Source organism: Crocuta crocuta, unplaced genomic scaffold, assembly GCF_008692635.1.
Source record: "Crocuta crocuta isolate KB4526 unplaced genomic scaffold, BGI_CrCroc_1.0 scaffold337, whole genome shotgun sequence".
NCBI lineage: Eukaryota > Metazoa > Chordata > Mammalia > Carnivora > Hyaenidae > Crocuta > Crocuta crocuta.
Window position 1 is genome coordinate 3,549,240 of NW_027528873.1, and position 19,154 is coordinate 3,568,393.

A 19,154-nucleotide genomic window follows, 5' to 3' on the forward strand; every position below is an offset into this window, starting at 1 on the left:
TTCCACCCACCTTCTGCCCTCCCCGAAATCCGATGAGCCTAAATCCGGAAGACGTGAAATGTTATGCCTGAGACTCAGGGAAACGCTATTAAAAGGAGAATCCAGGCTCTGCCCACCCTCTTCCCGGCTGGCCACCGCAGCATAAGAAGAGATCAATGCACTAAATCTCTCTCAGTTTCTTCCATCTCTGTTTCCCCACCTTCTCACCTCTGTCTTCCGGCCCTATCCTGCAGCTTGTCACTCAGGCTGATGGAGGAACCTCTCCTCATCCCCTAAAACCTTCATTTGTTTTTAAAGCTCTGCAGATTACTGGAGTTTGCAGAAAGACAAAGTGTCAGTAGCATGATCTAAGCAAGCTTTACACAAGGGCATATTCTTCTGAAACACACCCTCTGATTCAATTTCTAAAACATCCTTAAAAAGTAGTAATAAGAGGAATCTAAGCCACCTTTGGTAAACAGCAAACAAAATTCAACTTGCTGGCCACCCCACTCAAATATCTCTTCAGTTGCTGTTTCTATTTTATTTCAAAGACTGATAAATTCAATTATATAAAAAGAAACTCTGCATGGGAAAGGAAGCACCATAAATAGTCAAAAGTCAAACCAGGGGGAGAATTATTACTCCTATCACAAAGGGCTATCTCTTTAATATGTAAAATGTTCCTCAAATCAATAAGCAAAAGACCAAAATTGGATAAAGACCATAAACAGTCCACACACGCAAATTGAAAGTGAAGTAATACTTAAACATATGACAAGATGCTCTCCCTCCCTCAATAAGAATGTAAGTTAAAACTGCAGTAAGCTAGGGACCCTGGGGAGGCTTGGTTGGCTGGGCTACCAATTCTTGATTTCAGCTCCGGTCATGATCCCAGGGTGGTGAGATTGAGCCTTGAGTTGAACTCCATGCTGAGCATAGAGCCTGATTAAGATTCTCTCTCTGCCCCTCTCCCCTGCCTGTGCTCTTTCTATCTTTATTTAAAAAAAAAAAAAAAAAGCACTACAATAAGATTTATATTTTTTTTCACTTCCGCAGATAGTAGTAATAAGCATTTATCAGAAACCTCTCTTAAATTTTAAATAAATTAAAGTCCTCTCTATCTTAGAGACTCCTCAAAGCTGCCACGCAGTAGGATCTGGTCACCACCAGGGACTTCCAGGTCTGGTTACTGCCCCTTCCTCCTTTTGGTCATCATTTTCTTCCTGAATTGCCCTCTGCTCTGGGCCTTTCTGGTTTTGCTGCAACAGTGGAAGGACTTCATTTGCTGTTCCCCCTCCTAGACTACTTTTTCTCTTTGCTTTTCTTCACATTGGCTCCTTCTCCTCACTTGGGCAGGCCTGTCCTTGGGGGGCGTCACTCCTCTCCCAGGAAGTGGCCCAGGCCTGCGCCAGTACAGAGTTCCTCATCCATCTGTGAAGAGACCTAGTTCAACTCACCAGACAGGGGCTACTTAATTCTCCGAGTTGCCTGGCCTGTTGTCACACAGCCAGGTTCTTGAAAGGTCCCTTCTCTGTTGTTTTCAGAACGGAGGGTCTCAGGCAGCTCCCTGGCTAGCACAGGCCATTCTGCGTGGAAAATCAGGCAGGTGGTGGGACCCGGGGTGAAGTTACCAGGCAGGAGTTTCTGCCTCATAGTCATTTAAAAAAATTAGTACGTAAATGTGTGCACTTAATTTATGTGAACATAACCATATGTGTTTGGTTAAAGAAGATCAACAGCAAAAAATACATAAAAATATCAACACATTTTTAATAAAACATGGTTCCTAAATAAGTCAACTAGTTCATCTGCTGCTGCTTAGCTCAAGAAATAAGGATCTGTTTGGAGGCTGTGGGAAAACCTGGTGTCTCTGATGAACCCTTTGGGGAAGAGGATGGTAAAGCCAAATCAAGTGTCTTGAGCCTTGTGGGCCTTTCCAGGCCGGTGTTGACTGCATGTGCTTTTTGCTTCACATATTGAATTTAGAACTTAATCCCCATTTAAAGTGTGTACCTTATTTTTTAATGTGTAGTTTAATTTTGAAGAAAAGTGTGTGTTGCTTCCAATGCAAATGATACGGGAGATGTGGAGTGGATATTCCGTCTTCAGCCCAACAAGTACTTTCTAGCCTCGCCAGAGGGAGCAGGTGCTGGCTGGATGCTGGCAAGAGGTAGAGGAGAGTTGGGTGCTGGCTTTGCCAGCGAGAAATGCGGCTCGCAGTACAGAAGACTGCAAAGATGAGGATGCACAGAGATGGAGGGCTGGCAGGGAGGCTGCCCAGCCTGCTTGGGGGGAGTAATCAGCCAGGCAAGGGAAAGTGGGAAGGCTCCTAGGACACCAAGGTACGGACAAAATGCGGTGCTTGGGGGGCTCTGGCGTGGCCACTCTGAGCTAGGCCGTGCTGGGAGGCGGGGTGGGAGAAATCAGCAGGAGCAGGTCGTGGGGACTGTTGTGCCAAGCCACGGGGTGCAGCTTCCCCCCAAGAAGCCACGTGGAGATGTGAATGAGAAGGTGGGTGGTGGCGTGATCAGATTTATCCCTTGGCAATGTGGATGTGGGTTTAGGGGACACCGACTGGAGTTCAGGAGCCCCATTAGGAGATCGTTGAAGTAATCCAGGCAATAGCTGAGCTGAGGGAGAGCCGGAGTCATTAAAGGAGAGAGATGGGGACTCCATGGCAGAAACGGGGGCGTGTACAGAGAAGAACCTGGTATGCTGGAGAGGGAAGAGGCTGAGGTTCAGCCCTGGACATATACTGTTGTGTCTTCTCGTCCCCAGATGTCTGATATCCCGAGAAGGTGAGCAAGCCCCCTAGATGAGGCTTGTGGTAGAAAGAGACCAGCTGGCTTTACAAGGCTGTTTGAAGGAGCACCTAATCTGGTGGGCAGAGGCTTCCCGGAAGAGGGTTCTGGTGATGAGGAGAGAAGGCAGGGCCGGATACCCAGTTTGGAAGAAACTGCAGAGGCCGGAAAGGAGAGAGAGAGGAGCAGAAATGGAATATGTGACCTAGGGGTTACCCCATGGTTTATGGGGCAGGCGAGGTGGCAGGAAGCTGCCGTGTGCTCTATACCTCCATGTGTGCACAGAAGGAGAGGCCCAGAGCAGCTCCAACGTCACCTACCTGGCGTAGCACTGTGAAATGTCATTGATGGTGAACATGGAGCTCTGCTTTCTCTAGGAGGGAGCCAAGGTTATTCTGGTTAATCAGACCACAGAGATGGCTCCCCTCTCAGCCATGTACTAGTAGATCAGTTAAGTTACATAGATTCCTGGGGCCAGGGGCTCCCTCTCACATGCCCCCCCCACCCCATCTTCTCTCTCTGTTCACAACCGCCCTCTGGCCTCCCTGTTTTCACATTTCCTCACCAGTGCCTTTCCTCTCCTCTGCTCACTGGTATCTCAAAAATGCTCCCAGAGACCTCAGGCTTAACAGAAGGACCTTCAGAAATCCCAGCAGGTGCCTATCATGATCTCCTCAATCAAGCCTGAGGCATGAATAGCTTTGATTTTCTTTCAGGCATCCTGTGTTTTCCCACAACCAGTTAAACCAAATGGGCAAAGTTCAGCTTGGGAGATAATTGAGGGGCTGGACATGAAGGTTATTGTGTTTTCCTCATAGAATTTTCCCTAAGAGGGTCCCAAAGTGAAGCACGTTCCCCCAGCCCCTGTGGCCCAGCTCTGTTCTAGCCCGAGCCACACTGGGCCTCACAGAGGCCAGCTGCCCCTCAGAACAACCTGAATGTGTCTGGGGCTGCCCTCTGGGTGTGGGAGCCACTGCAGGGTGACCAGGCCTGCCCAGGCTGCTTGTGTATCAGGGCCTCTGGCCTCCGCAGCCTCAGAGGTGTGTCTCTTTCAAATGACCTTGCAGAGCAGGCCGCCTGGGTCTCCACCCAGCAACCTCCTTCATCCCGTCCTTTGCTCTCCTTGCTGGCTGACAGCCTGAGCTTCTGCCTTGGGGGCCCCCGGCTCAGTCACGCGTGGGAGGATTCCCATGGAAACCCCAGAAGAAGGAGAGGCTGGGGAAAGCCTCACTGATTCACACTCTAGGAAGACAGGCGTGAGACGGGTCCACCTGGAACCGGACAGATGGCTCTCTTTGTGAGCTCTGGGGAAGAAAAGACTTGCCCAGCCACTGGTAGTGTGAGCTCCCTGCATGCGTATAGAGGGAGAAAGATAATGGGCATCCATGGATAAAATCTTGAGGGTTCTTTAGTTCATTCCTCATCTGGGGTTTCATTCTGAATGAGCGTCTTGGAATGAAGCAGCCCCTCTACTTACTATTTGTATTAAGAAAATCTTAAAAACATCCCCGTCAAACCAGGTTCAGGTAGATATCCTTGGCTCCGTTGTACAGAGGCAAACACTACAGAATGAAGATGGAAATAAATTGCCTGAGCTCACGGAGCTCTGTACTTCCAGCTCATGCCTTGGTGGAGGTTCTTTTACTCATTTGCTCAGGCTTGTGCCTTGTGTAGACATTCACCTAGCCCTTGCTCTGAGCCAGGGCCATAGAGAGTCCTCGGGACCGCAGTGAAGGGACCCATCCCTGCTCTCGAGTTGTTTCCTAGCTGGTCTTGGGAAGGCAGATAAGGAGAGTCACAGCCTCCTGTGATAAGTCTGGTGGAGATGAGTATCAGAGCTCTGCGAGCAGGGAAGGAGGCTTCCCGGAAGTGTTGACACCCGAGCTGAATTACCCACCTGTGTGCCTGTGAGGTTGTGCAGGGAGAGGGAAGGGATGAAGGCAGCAGCGTGTCGGGACAGGAAATGTGTGGGCTTACGTGTGCCCGTTGGGAAATTCTGGCAGGTTGGTAGGGATGCGGTGAAGGTGTTTGCAGAGGATGATGGGCCAGGGGAGCACTTTGGGAGGTTAGGGTTAGGGGTCCGCACTTTATCCTGCTGTGGAAGATTGTAAGCAAGGACATGATTAAATTCGCTTTGCATTTTACAAATGCTGGAGTATATATTTTAAAGCAATATGCCATCTATTAAAGGAATTCAAATGGTATCAAATTGCACTGTTGTTCGTTTTTTTATATAGTCCTTGTCATTATTCAGACCTGTCGCTGAGTGTGACCCCTTTGGTGTGAGCTCTCCCTAGAGGGAAGTGGTCTGGTTTTATATGTTCCTCTATCCTCAGATCCCCAGGGAAGCAGCATCACTGTCGGTTACACGAAGAAATGAAATCCGTACCAACCCCTAAGTCTGAAGCCAAAGGCCGCACTGAGAGGAGGGCGGCTCACCCAGTCATTACCAATTCCTGCAGCAAACCCTATGCCTGGGTGAGCCTGGCCGGACTGGCCTCCAAGAATGGGATTTCTGGTCCCGTGCCTCTGAAGACTGCGTGTCACAGTTTGCAAACCGCCGAGGCTCCTTAAGCGGTGCAACCGCCACACTTCACATCTCCTCGTTTCTCTGTCGGATTCCAGCACCCACCAGGGTCCTGGAGAGGGCAATTGGCAATTTGGGTTTTTGTTTTCTTGCTCAGTCATCATTGAAGCCCCAGTGCGGACCCTTCCAGATAATGTCATTAAGCATCCCCATCTAAGCGTAGACTAAGAAATTAAGTTTGGTTTGGGGAGAAATGTAAAAGAGGGACCATTAAGCATTGTTCAGCATGCCCTCTGCTTACTGGGTTGAGAGACGATGTTATTATTCCTATCAGGAAGTTGGACTTTGTTGTATCTCCTGTGTGCCTGGCCCAGTGCCACGTCCTGTGGTGGAGACAAGAAAGGTGACAAGCACCCACGCCTTCTGGCTGAAGGGAGAAGGCAGGGACTGAGCCTGACCTGGCCACTGCTCTGTCTCTAGCTCTCAGCAGCACAGAGCCTGGCACGTGACAGCTATCCTCCAGGTGTTTGTTGAATGAATAAATGAGGACTAGGGCAGGAAGCGTGCACAGCAGTATCTAACAAAGGGGCAGACTGGATATAGACAAGAGTCAGGTGATCAGAGGCGATGACAGTGTTAGTGGCAGAACTAGGCCCCACGTCCCCATCTCCTGGCTGCATCCTCTGAAAACCAGAAATGAGACCTCCCTGAAGCTCAGTGTCCCCTCTCCACACGCACACATGGGCTCTGCCCTGTCTTTACAGCATGGTGCCTGTGTCTGTGCATGGGGGGGAGCAGAGAAGTACAGGTGAAAGATTCCTGTCCTCAGGGGAACACCCCTAGAGAAAAAAAAGCAGATCAGCAGGACTAAAGAGACCAGGCCGGCTCTGGGTGGACAGAGGTGCTGGGCAGGTCCCTGAAGGCCTGGTGGATCAGGGCAGGCTTCCTGGAGAAGGTGGAGCTCTCAGGCAGGACTGGGGAGCTGAGGAAGGAGGGACTAGGGGCTCCGCCCACCTGGACAAAGACCTGAAGACTGACCTGTGGCCCTGGTTTAGGAGTTGGGACCTGCGTTACTAACTTCCTTTCTCCCAGCTCTGGCCTCGAGCCTGTTGTCCGCTGGTCATTCTATCCCTCGATTCTGATCCTGACCATCGCCCTTGACAAGTTCCATGGGACTAAAACCAAATTACTTAGCCCCTCTTTTATTTGTTATTCACTCACCAGTTGCAGGAGACTGCAGGAGCTAGAACTTCCCTGGGGTGAAGACTGTAGAGGCAGTGGGTCTTCTTGGGTGCAGGGAAGGTGAGGACAGAGTAGGCCCCCCACTGCAGACCAGGGTCTGAGCTAGAAGTGAACACATAGTCCCCTAGTGTTGAGCATTTGCACTGATCTCCATTCTTTGCTGCTATGAACCACTCTGCCCTTTGCTCTGTTGCTGAATCCTAGTGCACACCCATGGCCATTTCTTTAGGATGCATTCAGGTGCCAAGGGGCGCCTTGGTGGCTCAGTCGGTTAAGCATCCGACTTCGGCTCAGGTCATGATCTCACGGTTTGTGGGTTCAAGCCCCGTGTCTGGATCTGTGCTGACAGCTAGCTCGGAGTCTGGAGCCTGTTTCAGATTCTATGTCTCCTTCTCTCCCTGACCCTCCCCTGCTCATGCTGTCTCTCTCTCTCTCTCTCTCTCTATCAGAAATAAATAAAAAACATTAAAAAAAAAAAGATGTATTCAGGTGCTGAAATGGCCATGTCAGAGAACACAGTTTAAAGGAGCACTTATCATTTACTGGGTACCTCCTGGGTGCCCTGTGCCGTTCCAGACAGCCTTGCAAAGGCAGGCAAGGTTAGCACAGAGTTAGCAGTACTTTTCAGGTGAGTCTCAGAGAGCTTATGTCCTTGCCCAAGGCCCAGTGGTCAGCCGGCATTCAAAGCCGGCCCTTCATGATAAGGCGCAGTCACTAGTTAGTGGACATGAACACTCTGCATGGGTCCTGCCTTGGGGGCAGCAGCAAAGGGGCCATCTGTTATACGTCTCACCCCCAGTGTGGGCAGCCTATGGGATACCCACCTGCCACTGTTGGAGCAGAGGCCTCGAGACCCTAAGACTGGGAAGGAGAGCTCTTGCCCTCAGTGACCCAGTGCGGGTCTCCTCTGGGGATGTGGTTTGGCTGTTGCTTTCAGACACATTAAAGGTGTTTCTTCAACAGCAACAACTCCAAAGTTGGCCAGCTTGTCTATGAGGATAAAGCAGTTTCCCTTAGACATGCCCTGTGTGGGCCACGCAGCCCTGATGACAGGCCTCTGCCTTGTTCTTAACAGCGTGGAGGAAAATGGGAGAGCTCGGGCTTGTCCTACCATGGCCCAGGGTCGCTCTCAGTCCTGTCACTTGCTAGGAACCTCTCTGAGCCTGGTTCCTCATTTGAATAAAGGGGCGGATGCCTTACAGTTCCTGTGAAGCGGCTGTCATGCCACCTGGCACAGAGTGGATGCAGATACTTAAGGTCAGTATTGGAGAAAGCACAGAGGAGCACATGGGGACTTTGGGTTCAGGATGGGAAGAGCTCTGCTGTCCTTTAGCCATTCACTTCGGTCAGGCTGCTTCCTCTTGGCACCTCAGTTTCCTGGTCTATTAGAATGGGACTGTAAGATGCCTTTAAGTGAATTAGAAAAATGGCGGATTCCAACCCCCTCACAGTCAGTTGCTTCAGGGCAGACGGTACAGACACAAAGACAGCCCTGGATGAGTGTCAGTTCTATTAACTGAGTCCCCACACACACCCTGCACCTCGCACACATTATCGTGCTTACTTCTCCTAATCTGGTTGAGGCTCAAGGGGTGAATGAAGGTTGCGTGAAGCTCGAAGGTGAATAGAGAAAAAAAGCAAGTTGTCTTGCTCACTGAACTACAGTGTCCAGTTTTCTGGTAGACACGACTGGTCCTCATTTCCGTTTGGGCCCTTTGGGTTCGATACCCCACCCCCTCCTCACTCCCCTGCCTCTTCCCTTTGACTCTTCCCCTACCATCCACAGAAATGGCGGCACACCTCACATGAGTTTTTGAACTTGGTTTGACTTCATCATCAGTATGTTCTTTTCTCCAGTTGCATAGTATTCCATTGCATGGATTTACCATAATTTATTTAGCCTGTCTTTAGTTTTGTTTCTTTCCCAATATTTTCCTGCAAGTGATGTTGCAATGCATTACATATAAATAAAATATTTGATATATACATTATATATAGTATATATTATATGTGTCTGATGTATTATATGTATGTACATAGTTCTGCATATTTAATACTGAATAAATACTGGAAGTGGAATTGCTAGGTCAAAGGGTATGTGTATTTCCATCCTGAGGTCACACCGTTTCACCTTCACTTAAGCAACTTGTGAGCCTATCTGCTTCTCCAGGAAGGTCTTATCCAACTTTTTGAGCTTTGCTAATCTGATGAACAAAATGGCATTTCACTGTAGTTCCAATTTGTTTCTCTTTCTTTTGTTTAAATGTTTGTTTATTTTTGAGAGAGAGCAAGTAGGAGAGGGACAGAGACAGAAGAGAGAGAGAATCCCAGATGGGCGCCATGCTGTCAATGCAGAGCTCCCCACTGGGGCTTTGAACCCACAAACCGTGAGATCGTGACCTGAGAGGAAATCAAGAGTCCAAGGTTTAATGGACTGAGCCTCCCAGGTGCCCCCTAACCTTTTTGTCTTTATTATGCATTTGACAGAACATCTTTTCAAAGGAGCCATTTGTTTTTCTTTTTGTGTGAATTATTTGTTGTATCTTTCACATTCTGTATGTGGGTTGGTCTTCTCTTACCAATTTGTAGTAGTTTGTCATATATTTGCAATATGTGTCATAAGTATTTTCCCCTATTAAAACAATAAGCAAGTCTAACTTCTTTTATGAGTGCTTTTTGCTTTGCTGTTTGGTCATTTTCTATTTTCATTTCTTTTTTCTTTTTCTTTTTTATAATTTTTAAATGTTCTATTTATTTTTGAGAGAGAGAGACAGAGTGTGAGTAGGGGAGGGGCAGAGAGAGAAGGAGACACAGAGTCTGAAATAGCCTCCAGGCTCCAAGCTGTCAGCACAGAGCCTGATGTGGGGCTTGAACTCATGAACCAGGAGATCATGACCTGAGCCGAAGCTGGACACTTAACTGACTGAGCCACTCAGGCGCCCCCCCCCAACCTTTTCATTTCTTATATTTGTGTCTTCTCCCCACCCTTTACATGATTAGCTTAAATGGTTTATATGTTTTATTGTTTCTTTATTTTAGTCATTGAAATCCTGCATTTAAAGTGTGGTTAACAATACATGAAAATGTTAATTATTTAATTTTAGGTGAAATAACCTGAATAAAGGCCCATGATGCCAATTTTTAAAAATAAAATTCAGTAATATTTTATAAATCTTAAAAAAAAAGATAAAATGAAATCATCAAAATGCTAACAATGTTTCATCTGGTTAATGAGATAGGTGGTGATTTTTAGTTTTGTGCATTTTTAAAATTTTCTAGAACTTGGAACTTGGTTTAATGTTTTCTAATTAACAGACTTTAGTTTTTAAAATAGCTTTAGATTTATAGAAAACTACATAGAAAATATGTAGAGTTCCCATATACTCACACCCAGTTTTCCCTATTAACATTTTACATTAGTATGGTGCATTTATCACAGCTAATGAACCAATATTGATACACTGGTTTGTTTTCTACATTTTTAATGTTTATTTATTATTGACAGAGAGAGACAGAGCATGAGCATGGGAGGGGCAGACACAGAATCTGAAGCAGGCTCCAGGCTCTGAGCTGTAAGCACAGAGCCCTATGTGGGACTCGAACTCACAAACTGCAAGATCATGACCTGAGCTGAAGCCGGAAGCTTAACGGACTGAACCACCCAGGCACCCTGATACATTGTTAACTAGAGACTATGCTTTATTCAGACTTCCTTTATTTTCACCTACTATCATTTCTCTGTTCCAAGACACCATATTAAATTTAGTTGTTACATCTCTTTAGGTAGGCTCCTCTTGGCTGTGATAGTTTCTCAGATGTTCCTTTTTCTTTTTTAAATTTTATTTACTTATTTATTTTTGAAAGAGAGAGCGAGTGTGTGCCCTCAAATATGAGAGCAGGGGAGGGGCAGAGAGAGAGGGAGAGAGAGAGAGACTCCTAAGAAGCCTCTGCACTGTCAGAGCAGAGCCCAACATGGGGATCCAAACCACAAACCATGAGATCATGGCCTGAGCCAAAATCAAGTGTTGGGCGCATAACTGACTGAGCCACTCAGGTGCCCCAAATGTTCCTTGTCTTTAGTGGCCCTCACACTGTTGAAGAGTATTGGTCAGGTATTTTGTTGGATGGCCCCCTTGGAATCTGTCCTATGTTTTTGTCATGATTAGACTGAGGTTTTGTGGAAGAAGACCATAAAGTACTATTTCATTACATCGTGTTTTATCATTTCATTACATCCTATCAGCATAATAATGATCTAATAATTATTAACCGTATAATAGATAATATAATATGGTAGATTAAATGATTGCATTAGATAGGTTTTGTGTTGTATTGCTTTTGTTTTTGTGGTATTTTTCCCCCAAAGAACTAGTTCCCATATTAGTTCTATTATATTTCTATTTCCTTATGCTTAATTCATGTATTTTCATTTTTTTATACTTACTAGTATAAGTACGCCAGCCATGATTTCTTCTGAGCACTCATTAGTAGGATCCCACAGGTTCTAAAATATGGAATGTGTTTTTTTATTCTTACTCTCTATATATTCTGCAAATTCTATATAGATTTATTTCCTGATTTGAGTTGTTTAGAAGAGAGTTTTTAGGGGCACCTGGTTGGCTCAGTCAGTTAAACTTTTGGTTTTGGCTCAGGTCATGATCCCACAGTTCATGGGTTCAAGCCCTGCATTGGGCTCTGCTCTGACAGTGTGGAACCTGCTTGAGATTCTCTCTCTCTCTCTCCTTTCTGCCTCTCCCCCACTCATGCTTGCATGCTCTGTCTCTCTCAAAATAAATAAACTTTAGGGAAAAAAAGAGTTTTTTAAAATACCCGCATGGTAGGGTTCTATATTATATTTTTGGGATTAATTTTTAGTTTTTCTTTTATGCTAATAGATTTTGTATTATCTCTGCTTTTTTGGTAAGGCTAACTTGTGGCCTGATAAATGGGAAATGTTTGATATGTAACCCTGCCTTATTAATTATGCAAATTTTATTTTTTATGTCTTTACTTAATTTGGTTAACTGATCTGTCATAAGCTTAAAAGGGTACATTAAAGTCACCTGCCTCTCCTGTGTATCTGTTTGTTCTTGTTTTTTCTGTAGCTTTTGCTCTGAATTTTGGTGCTATTATTTGGTATGTTAGATCTTTAATATTGTTGCATCTCTTTGTTTGGAGATGTCTCTTTTTTAAAAATTTTTTAAATGTTTATTTATTTTTGAGAGAAAAAGAGACAGAGACAGAGCATTAGCAGGGGAGGCGCAGAGAGACAGAGACACAGTCTGAAGCACACTCCAGGCTCTGAGCTGTCAGTACAGAGCCCGACTCTGGGCTCGAACTCACGAGTTGTGAGATCATGATCTGAGCTGAAGTCGGACACTTAACCGACTAAGCCACCCAGGTGCCCCTGGAGATGTCTCTTGTATGTAGCATATGGTTGGGAGTTTTGTCTTATTTTCCAATCTTAGAATTTTTTTTTTTTCTGTATTTTACTATGGCCACTCATTAACACAGCTAGTATTTCAGGCTTAGTTTTACTATCATATTTTATGTCTTTGTGTTATGACTTCTTTTGCTTCTTACAGCAAAATCTTTCAGTGTACGGTCGGTTTTATTTTGTGTTGTGTTCTTCCTGACAAATTGGAAGCTTTTCACTTTATTTTTAGTTCTTCTAGAAGTTGCCTTTATAACTATGTTAGACGTATTTTATCTTTTTTTTTTAAGACCATGCTAGTTGTCTCCCTTCTGCAATAAGTGATCACAAAATTAGTTTACAAATTTAGTCACAATTTTTTTATGCTTTGTGGCAGCGTTCTTCTGGTGAATTTTCTTGGTTTGCCATTTTTTTGTTGTTCTTTTCCTCCTTTATTTCTCCTGTAAGCATCTTTGACTACATCGTGTACTTATTCCTCTAGATCAACATTTTGCAGTGGATTTATGCAGAGAGGAGATGCCAGGAAGTATTTTAGGAGAGCAGGATTGCTCTCCGGTTCATGGTAATTTTGTTCCCAAGACTGTGATTTCTTTTGGCCTTGCTTCTACCCAGGTAGCAGAGATCTGTAGCCATGGGCTTCCACCAGTTCAGGCCCCCACTCGGCCTCACCAACACACTGCTTCCTGTGACCATGGCAGGCCTGTGATTGGCTTGCTAGCCCTGCCCTCCTCTGCCCTCAGGGTGTCCGAGGCAGCTCCCGAGGCCAGACCGCATACCCTGTTCCCACTGTTCTGTTTAGGAACCATTGGTTTTTTCCATCAGAGAGTGCCAGCTACTGGTTGGCTCTGCCAGCTTAGCCGAGATCTGCAGCCACAGGTGTTTTCTGTAGGTGTTTTCTCACCCCCATTTGATCTTCACTGCTTTTGGCAGCCCTCTACTGTTCTTGGCAGTCTTTCCTTATAAGTTGTGGTTTGGGTTACAAATGTGTTCTAGTTTTGCTGAAGATAAAATTTACATTTCTCTTTCTCCTTTATTTTAGGTGATTTGGGATATGAAAAGAAGTAACTGTATTCTGCTATCTTAGGCCTGTCTAGTGTTGCAAAGTTTTACGTGCTCTGGTTTCCCCCAGATTAAACATTAGCCAGAGCTCTCCGGATAGGGCTGGCATGTGCTGAAGTTAGGGTCTGCAAATAGAAAAAAAAGAAGATGGGAGTTGAGAATAAAATAGGAGAGTTCGGCAGGAATCCATACTATACTTGCTGTGCTGTGTGGCAGCAAGCTTCTTTCCTTCTCTGGACTGTGGCTGCGAGTGAGCCGCTGTTTGGGTGGGAGGTTGTGGCCAGGTGGAGCAGGGCATGAAGAACGCCTGCCTCTTGGTCTGTCTCAGGGGAAGTCGTTCTGAGCCCAGCAGCCTCTGCTCCGGCCTGGCTACAGGGCTCACCTCTCCATCTTTCCTCATACCCAGGGCTTGTCCACGGAGCTCAAGCACTCTGGGCTCTGGCTGGCCTCCTAGAGATGGTGGCCAAGTCCTCCTCGCTGAAAACCAGGATCCTGCCTCAGAGGAGGTTGTCCGGGGTCAGTGCTGTTAATGGTGTTTATGTGCCCAAAGAAAGAGCATGCCCATCCGAAGGGAAGGGGTGCTTGTGGCATGCCCAGAGGATAGAGCCAGAGAGGACAGAGCCATAGAGTCTCAGGCTTAGCCCTTTATATTATTGTCTCTCAGATCACCACACTACCCAGAGGGTGCTATTTATCCCCATTTTGCAGATGAGGAAACTGCAGTCTCCGAGAGGCTAAGGGTCTTCGGTCACACAGCTTAGAGATGGAGACAGGGATTTGGATGCAGATTTTTCTGGCTCCAGAGCCTGGACACTAACTCCCTCCTTCCCCCTGGCTCCCACTCACCTTCCCACGGAGACCCCACCCCATCCTCAGATGGTTGTTCTGTGTCCATGTTCAGGTTATTATTAATGCAGCCCCTGGGCATAAATGGCTGTCGATGCTGCTATTGTAACCCGTGCCCTTTGCTTCCTTCCAGGAGCTTGGGCCCCTGCCCCAGCCCGGGAGAGGCTGCGGAGGTGTACGGTCCAGAAGCCTGGTACCCAGCCCGGTGGCCCATCCCTGGCGGTGGGGAGCGGAAGCTCCCACGAGGTAGCGGTGGCCTGCAGCGGCCCCCGCCCGGCAGTGAGCCATGGGCCAGAAGCTCTCGGGGAGCCTCAAGTCGGTGGAGGTGCGAGAGCCGGCGCTGCGGCCGGCCAAGCGGGAGCTCCAGGGAGCGGAGCCGGGGCGGCCGGCACGGCTCGACCAGCTGTTGGACATGCCCGCGGCAGGGCCGGCCGTGCAACTGCGGCACGCGTGGAACCCCGAGGACCGCTCGCTCAATGTCTTCGTCAAGGATGACGACCGGCTCACCTTCCACCGGCACCCGGTGGCCCAGAGCACCGACGGCATCCGCGGCAAGGTGGGCCACGCCCGGGGCCTGCACGCCTGGCAGATCAACTGGCCGGCACGGCAGCGTGGCACGCACGCCGTAGTGGGTGTGGCCACGGCTCGAGCCCCTCTGCACTCCGTGGGCTACACGGCCCTGGTGGGCAGTGACGCCGAGTCGTGGGGCTGGGACCTGGGCCGCAGCCGCCTCTACCACGACGGCAAGAACAGGCCGGGAGTGGCCTACCCCGCCTTCCTGGGGCCCGAGGAGGCCTTCGCGCTGCCGGACTCGCTGCTCGTGGTGCTGGACATGGACGAGGGCACGCTCAGCTTCGTGGTGGACGGCCAGTATCTGGGCGTGGCCTTCCGCGGCCTCAAGGGCAAGAAGCTGTACCCGGTGGTGAGTGCGGTGTGGGGCCACTGCGAAGTCACCATGCGCTACATCAACGGCCTTGACCGTAAGTGCAGAGTGAGGGTGGCGGGGGATTTCAGGCGCTGGCTGTCACTGGTCGAGTTGGGGAGGGTGGCAAGAAGCAGGGGAGGCCCCACCCTCCACAGCCACTTGGGATAACCTTGGCGTGTGGAGGACATGGACTCTGGGACTCTCCTTTACTGGCTTGGTGATCTTGGGCTGTGCCTCAGTTTTCCCACCTGCAAAAGTGGCACAAGTAATCTTGGGCAGGGTTGTTGTGAGGACCAAATATGCTAATAATGTACGTGAGGTGCTTAGAACAGTGACAGGTACCTAATAACGGCTTCCTGTGTGGATACAAATCATGAATCTTGCTGTCTGTATAACGCATATGTAAAATGATATCTCCTCTGTGCCGGGCCTCAGGCTCACACAGGAGGAGAGTGACAGTGGAAGACAGAGTCCCTGCACTTGAATGCCATACGCTCTGAGTTAATACTATGATAAGTATAATAAGTAATGATACTAACGACTATTATGTATTGACCACCAGCTGAAGGCAGAGACTGAACACTCCATTCCCAGCTCTTCCTGGTGACAAGGAGGCAGCTGCCCCTCATTGCTATTTGATTATTGCTTCCTGGAAATGAGAGCCAAACGTTGTAGAATCTCTTCATTTTTCCAAGACCCAGAAATCTAGATTTGTGTGAAAGATCCCAATTTTTAGAAGTGGGCAGCAGCTGAAAATGCCACATGGGCAAATAAAACACCCTGGGAGGCTGCAGGCAAGCCCCCAGGCTGCCGGGCTTGATCCCTGGCAGCTTGAAGGCCTCCTGTCATTTCACGTGCACCATCGTGCTGCGAGGCAGCTTCAAAATCATGGCGACAAAAAATGGTTATGTTTTTAGGAGGGAGTCACTCTGAGGTAGGGTGGCCTCTGGAAAGAGGCATCTATGGCCACCAGCTGAATCTCCACTTGTGGGCTCATATACGCCTTATTCAAATAGACTTCCGGCCATACCCCTGACAAAGCTCACAGAGGCAGGTGCTTAACGCCAAGAGTCCAGTTTATTCATTTCAAATGAGAGATATAATTGCCCCCATTTCAGCAATGACAAAACTGAAGAGCAGAGCTACAGAGAACCAGGGTCTACCTGGGTCTGTCAGCCTCTTAAGCCTGTTCTTTTTCCAAGCTCACTCCCCACCTGCCCCCCACCTTCCACTGAGGAACTGAGAGTAACACCCAACAAAAGAAGTCAAGAACAAGATTTTACTCAAGTAAAATTTATATTTACTGGAGTGTAGGTGAGGTTGACTGTTTTCAAGGGTGCCAGGCCAGCAGAAAGTGGCTGGTGTGCTCAGCTCTCTGTTGTAATTGACAGCCTTCTTGCTCAAATTTCCTTTTCTTGGTTGTTGAACTGAGATCTCCATGGATGGCAAAGGGTTGTTCTGTTTTCGCTGATGAACTGGTTAGATCTCGGAGCAGCTGAGTGTGTGCTCAGTAGGGCTCGTTTAATCACCCCGGTGCCACGTGGAGAATGTCTGGAACCCTCACAGACAATGGGCACCAGGCAAACCTCAGTACCGAAAAAACCAATGGCAATAACAAACACTCTTTTCAAGCAGAAGTGGGAAATTTACTTGCCAGAATTTATCACGGGACTAGAAGGGTGGACTTTGGTGTACGAGGCTCTGGAGTCTGACACACCTTCGTTCCAACTGCATCCCCAGTGCTCAATGGTTTTGTGTCTTTGATGAGTCATTCTAATGCCTTAAAACTCATTTTGCTCATCAGTAAAATGGGACAGTGTCAGGTCTCTTTCATAGCTGCTGTGAGATCTCATATGTGGTACCAATAATATGGTAGCTGGGATTAAAGGCTGACCTTGATACCCAGCAGGAGCTACCTGAGCCTACAGTTGGGTCCCCAAGGGGGCTTCCTCTTGGATATTGACTTATTGATTCATGCCCAGCTATTATCAGTTGCTTGGTTTTTAGGTACAAAGCTGAGGTGCCAACAAGGTTATAGTCAGTGGCTCCCCCGTGCACATTAGGATCGGGAGTAGTCAAGCTATGGTATCCTCCGTGGTGCAATGTTGGTGGGGAGCTGGGTGGGAACAGATAGTTGTGTTGGGGACGTTTTGAGCTCTTGGATACTTCAGGTGGCTGGAGAAGCCTGATGAGGCTGAAACTCAGACTGTTCCATCCTTCTCCCCACCGGCAGTGATTTTTGAGGTTGGCTGAAGCTGGAAGGCTCCTCCAGAAGGCAAGCAAAGGCCAGGAGGTCATGTGATGCTTGTCTGCAGCATCTGGTGTTCTATGTCAGGATTGTCTTCTCTGCTATGACAATGGCCTGTTCTCCAGATAGAAGTAATATTCTCTACCATGAGCAGGGTATGACTGCACAAAGGAGGAGCTCACTAGAGGCACCTGGGTGGCTCAGTGGGTTAAGCGTCTGAGTCTTGGTTTCAGCTCAGGTCATGATCTCACAGTTTGTGAGTTCAAGCCCTGCATCAGGTTCTGTGTTCCTGCTTGGCATTCTTTCTCTCTCCCTCTTTCTCTGCCCCTCCCCTGCGCACTCTCTCTGTCTCTCTCTCAAAATAAATAAATAAAAATTTTGAAAAAATTTAAAATGGGGGGAAACTCAACTTTTCTGTGCCTTGAAAGGCCATGGTCAGCCTAGGACAAGCTCTGACTACAGAGGGGCCATAGGACATGCTGTAGTGGAGTCTGGTAGGGGCTGGTTGGGAAGGGACTGTGTGGTGCCTGTAGCTGGGACCTGGAGTGATGTCCACCAAGAGCATCCCTGGACACCGGGAGGGGTTTGCCTTAGGGAGTCCCTGGGCAGGGAAGGTGACCCAAGCTGGCGCTGTGTACATGAGAATTCTGTGCCAACATTGGTTGTGGACATGATGTCAAGTCTCGATACTCAAATCTGACAGGGATGTGGGGGAGCACAGTCAGAGACATGCTCTGGAACAGAAAGGTGGGGCTGCTCTCTGGGGTTGCTTCCCCGGAAGATCATCAGGGAGAGAGCTGTGCCCAGGGCCCCTCACAGACAGTGTTAGACTCTGGCCCTGGCACTCACCAGAAGGCCGGGCACAAGGATCACCCCTCTGTTTGAACCTCACTGTTCTCCTTTGTCAAATGGGCATAATAGAGGTCACCAGCACAGAACAGATGCATGGCAGTTGGTGCTTTCTGCTTTAATTAGCTAGGTGAGCAGAGCCAGGTCCCGGGTTCACTTATGAATTACAACAGAAGTGACCTCAGTAGAAGCTTCTCGTCTAATGTGACGGAAATAAGTTGATGGATATCCTTTTCTCAATTTTTGAATTTTTATGACTGTGAAAGCAAGACCTAAAAAGGCCTGACATTTAACTCTGTAGCCTGTGTTTGCTGGGGGCAAGGGCTCCTAGAAGCATGATTTCCTGTCGCAGATGTGCTCTTCGGCCACGGCCTGGAGTGAAGTGGCCTTACATCTCAGAGTTTTTTGCAAAGAGCTGCAGGGCCCCCAGGAGCTCTGCCATCTAAGTGTAGTGCAGAACCAAGGCCGGGTAAGCGGACAAGCCTCCAGACGATCAGATCCAGGGCCCAAATAATAACAGCAGTAATAACCCACCAGCAATAAACTAAACTCCCTCATAGGTGGTGCTGGGCTCTCTTCTAAGCACTTTACAGATTTTAACTCACTTCATCCTTGTAACCACTCTTTCAGCTAATGCCTGTATTATCTCATTTTACAATGAAGAGATTAAAGCCCAGGGAGCTTGAGTACGTTGCTCAAGGGTCACAAAACTGGTAATTGGGGGAGCTGGAATTCAAACGGAGGCATAGTGGCCCAGTGGGCCCCTTGTGGAGATGTTTGCAGAGGGGGAAGGAAGGGAAGGAACAGCAGAGGCTGCTCCACCGGGCTGGGCGGCCACACAGCCAACTGGACTTTCCCTTCAGCGGTGGGTCTGGGTGAGATTCTGAAACGCCGTCCTGATACTTCTCACTCCTGCCTTCATCTCTAGCCCTCAAAGCTCTTGGCTCAGTACAGAGCTCCATGGGGTGTAGTGAAAAGTTAGCTGCATAAAGACAGCCCCAACAGTGGCTGTGAATCAGGCATGCTTTGGTCGCTAACAGGGGAATGTCACTGAAAATGTCCCAACTGCTGTGAGGTTTGGCCCAACTACTGTGAGGTGGGCCAGGCCTTTGGAATCTGCTCCAGGCTGGTTTCCGGAATTGCTCCTCCACTCCCTGCCTCCTCCTTTCACATGTTGGAGGCCAGGAAGGTCGACAGAATGGCTTTGTCTCCTGTCTTGGAGATCTTGGGTGGTGAGTGGT

General features: G+C 48.2%; 1 protein-coding gene across 1 annotated transcript in view; it reads left to right on the forward strand.

Moving 5' to 3' along the window:
* The window catches only part of SPSB4 (splA/ryanodine receptor domain and SOCS box containing 4), a 79,322-nt gene that overhangs the window by 1,795 nt on the left and 58,373 nt on the right, over window positions 1-19,154 (forward strand). Inside the window, exon 2 of the mRNA XM_077756656.1 lies at window positions 14,025-14,871. Within this exon, the coding sequence (XP_077612782.1) occupies window positions 14,178-14,871 (694 nt within the window). The 5' untranslated portion in view covers window positions 14,025-14,177. The remainder of the gene's footprint in view (window positions 1-14,024; window positions 14,872-19,154) is intronic.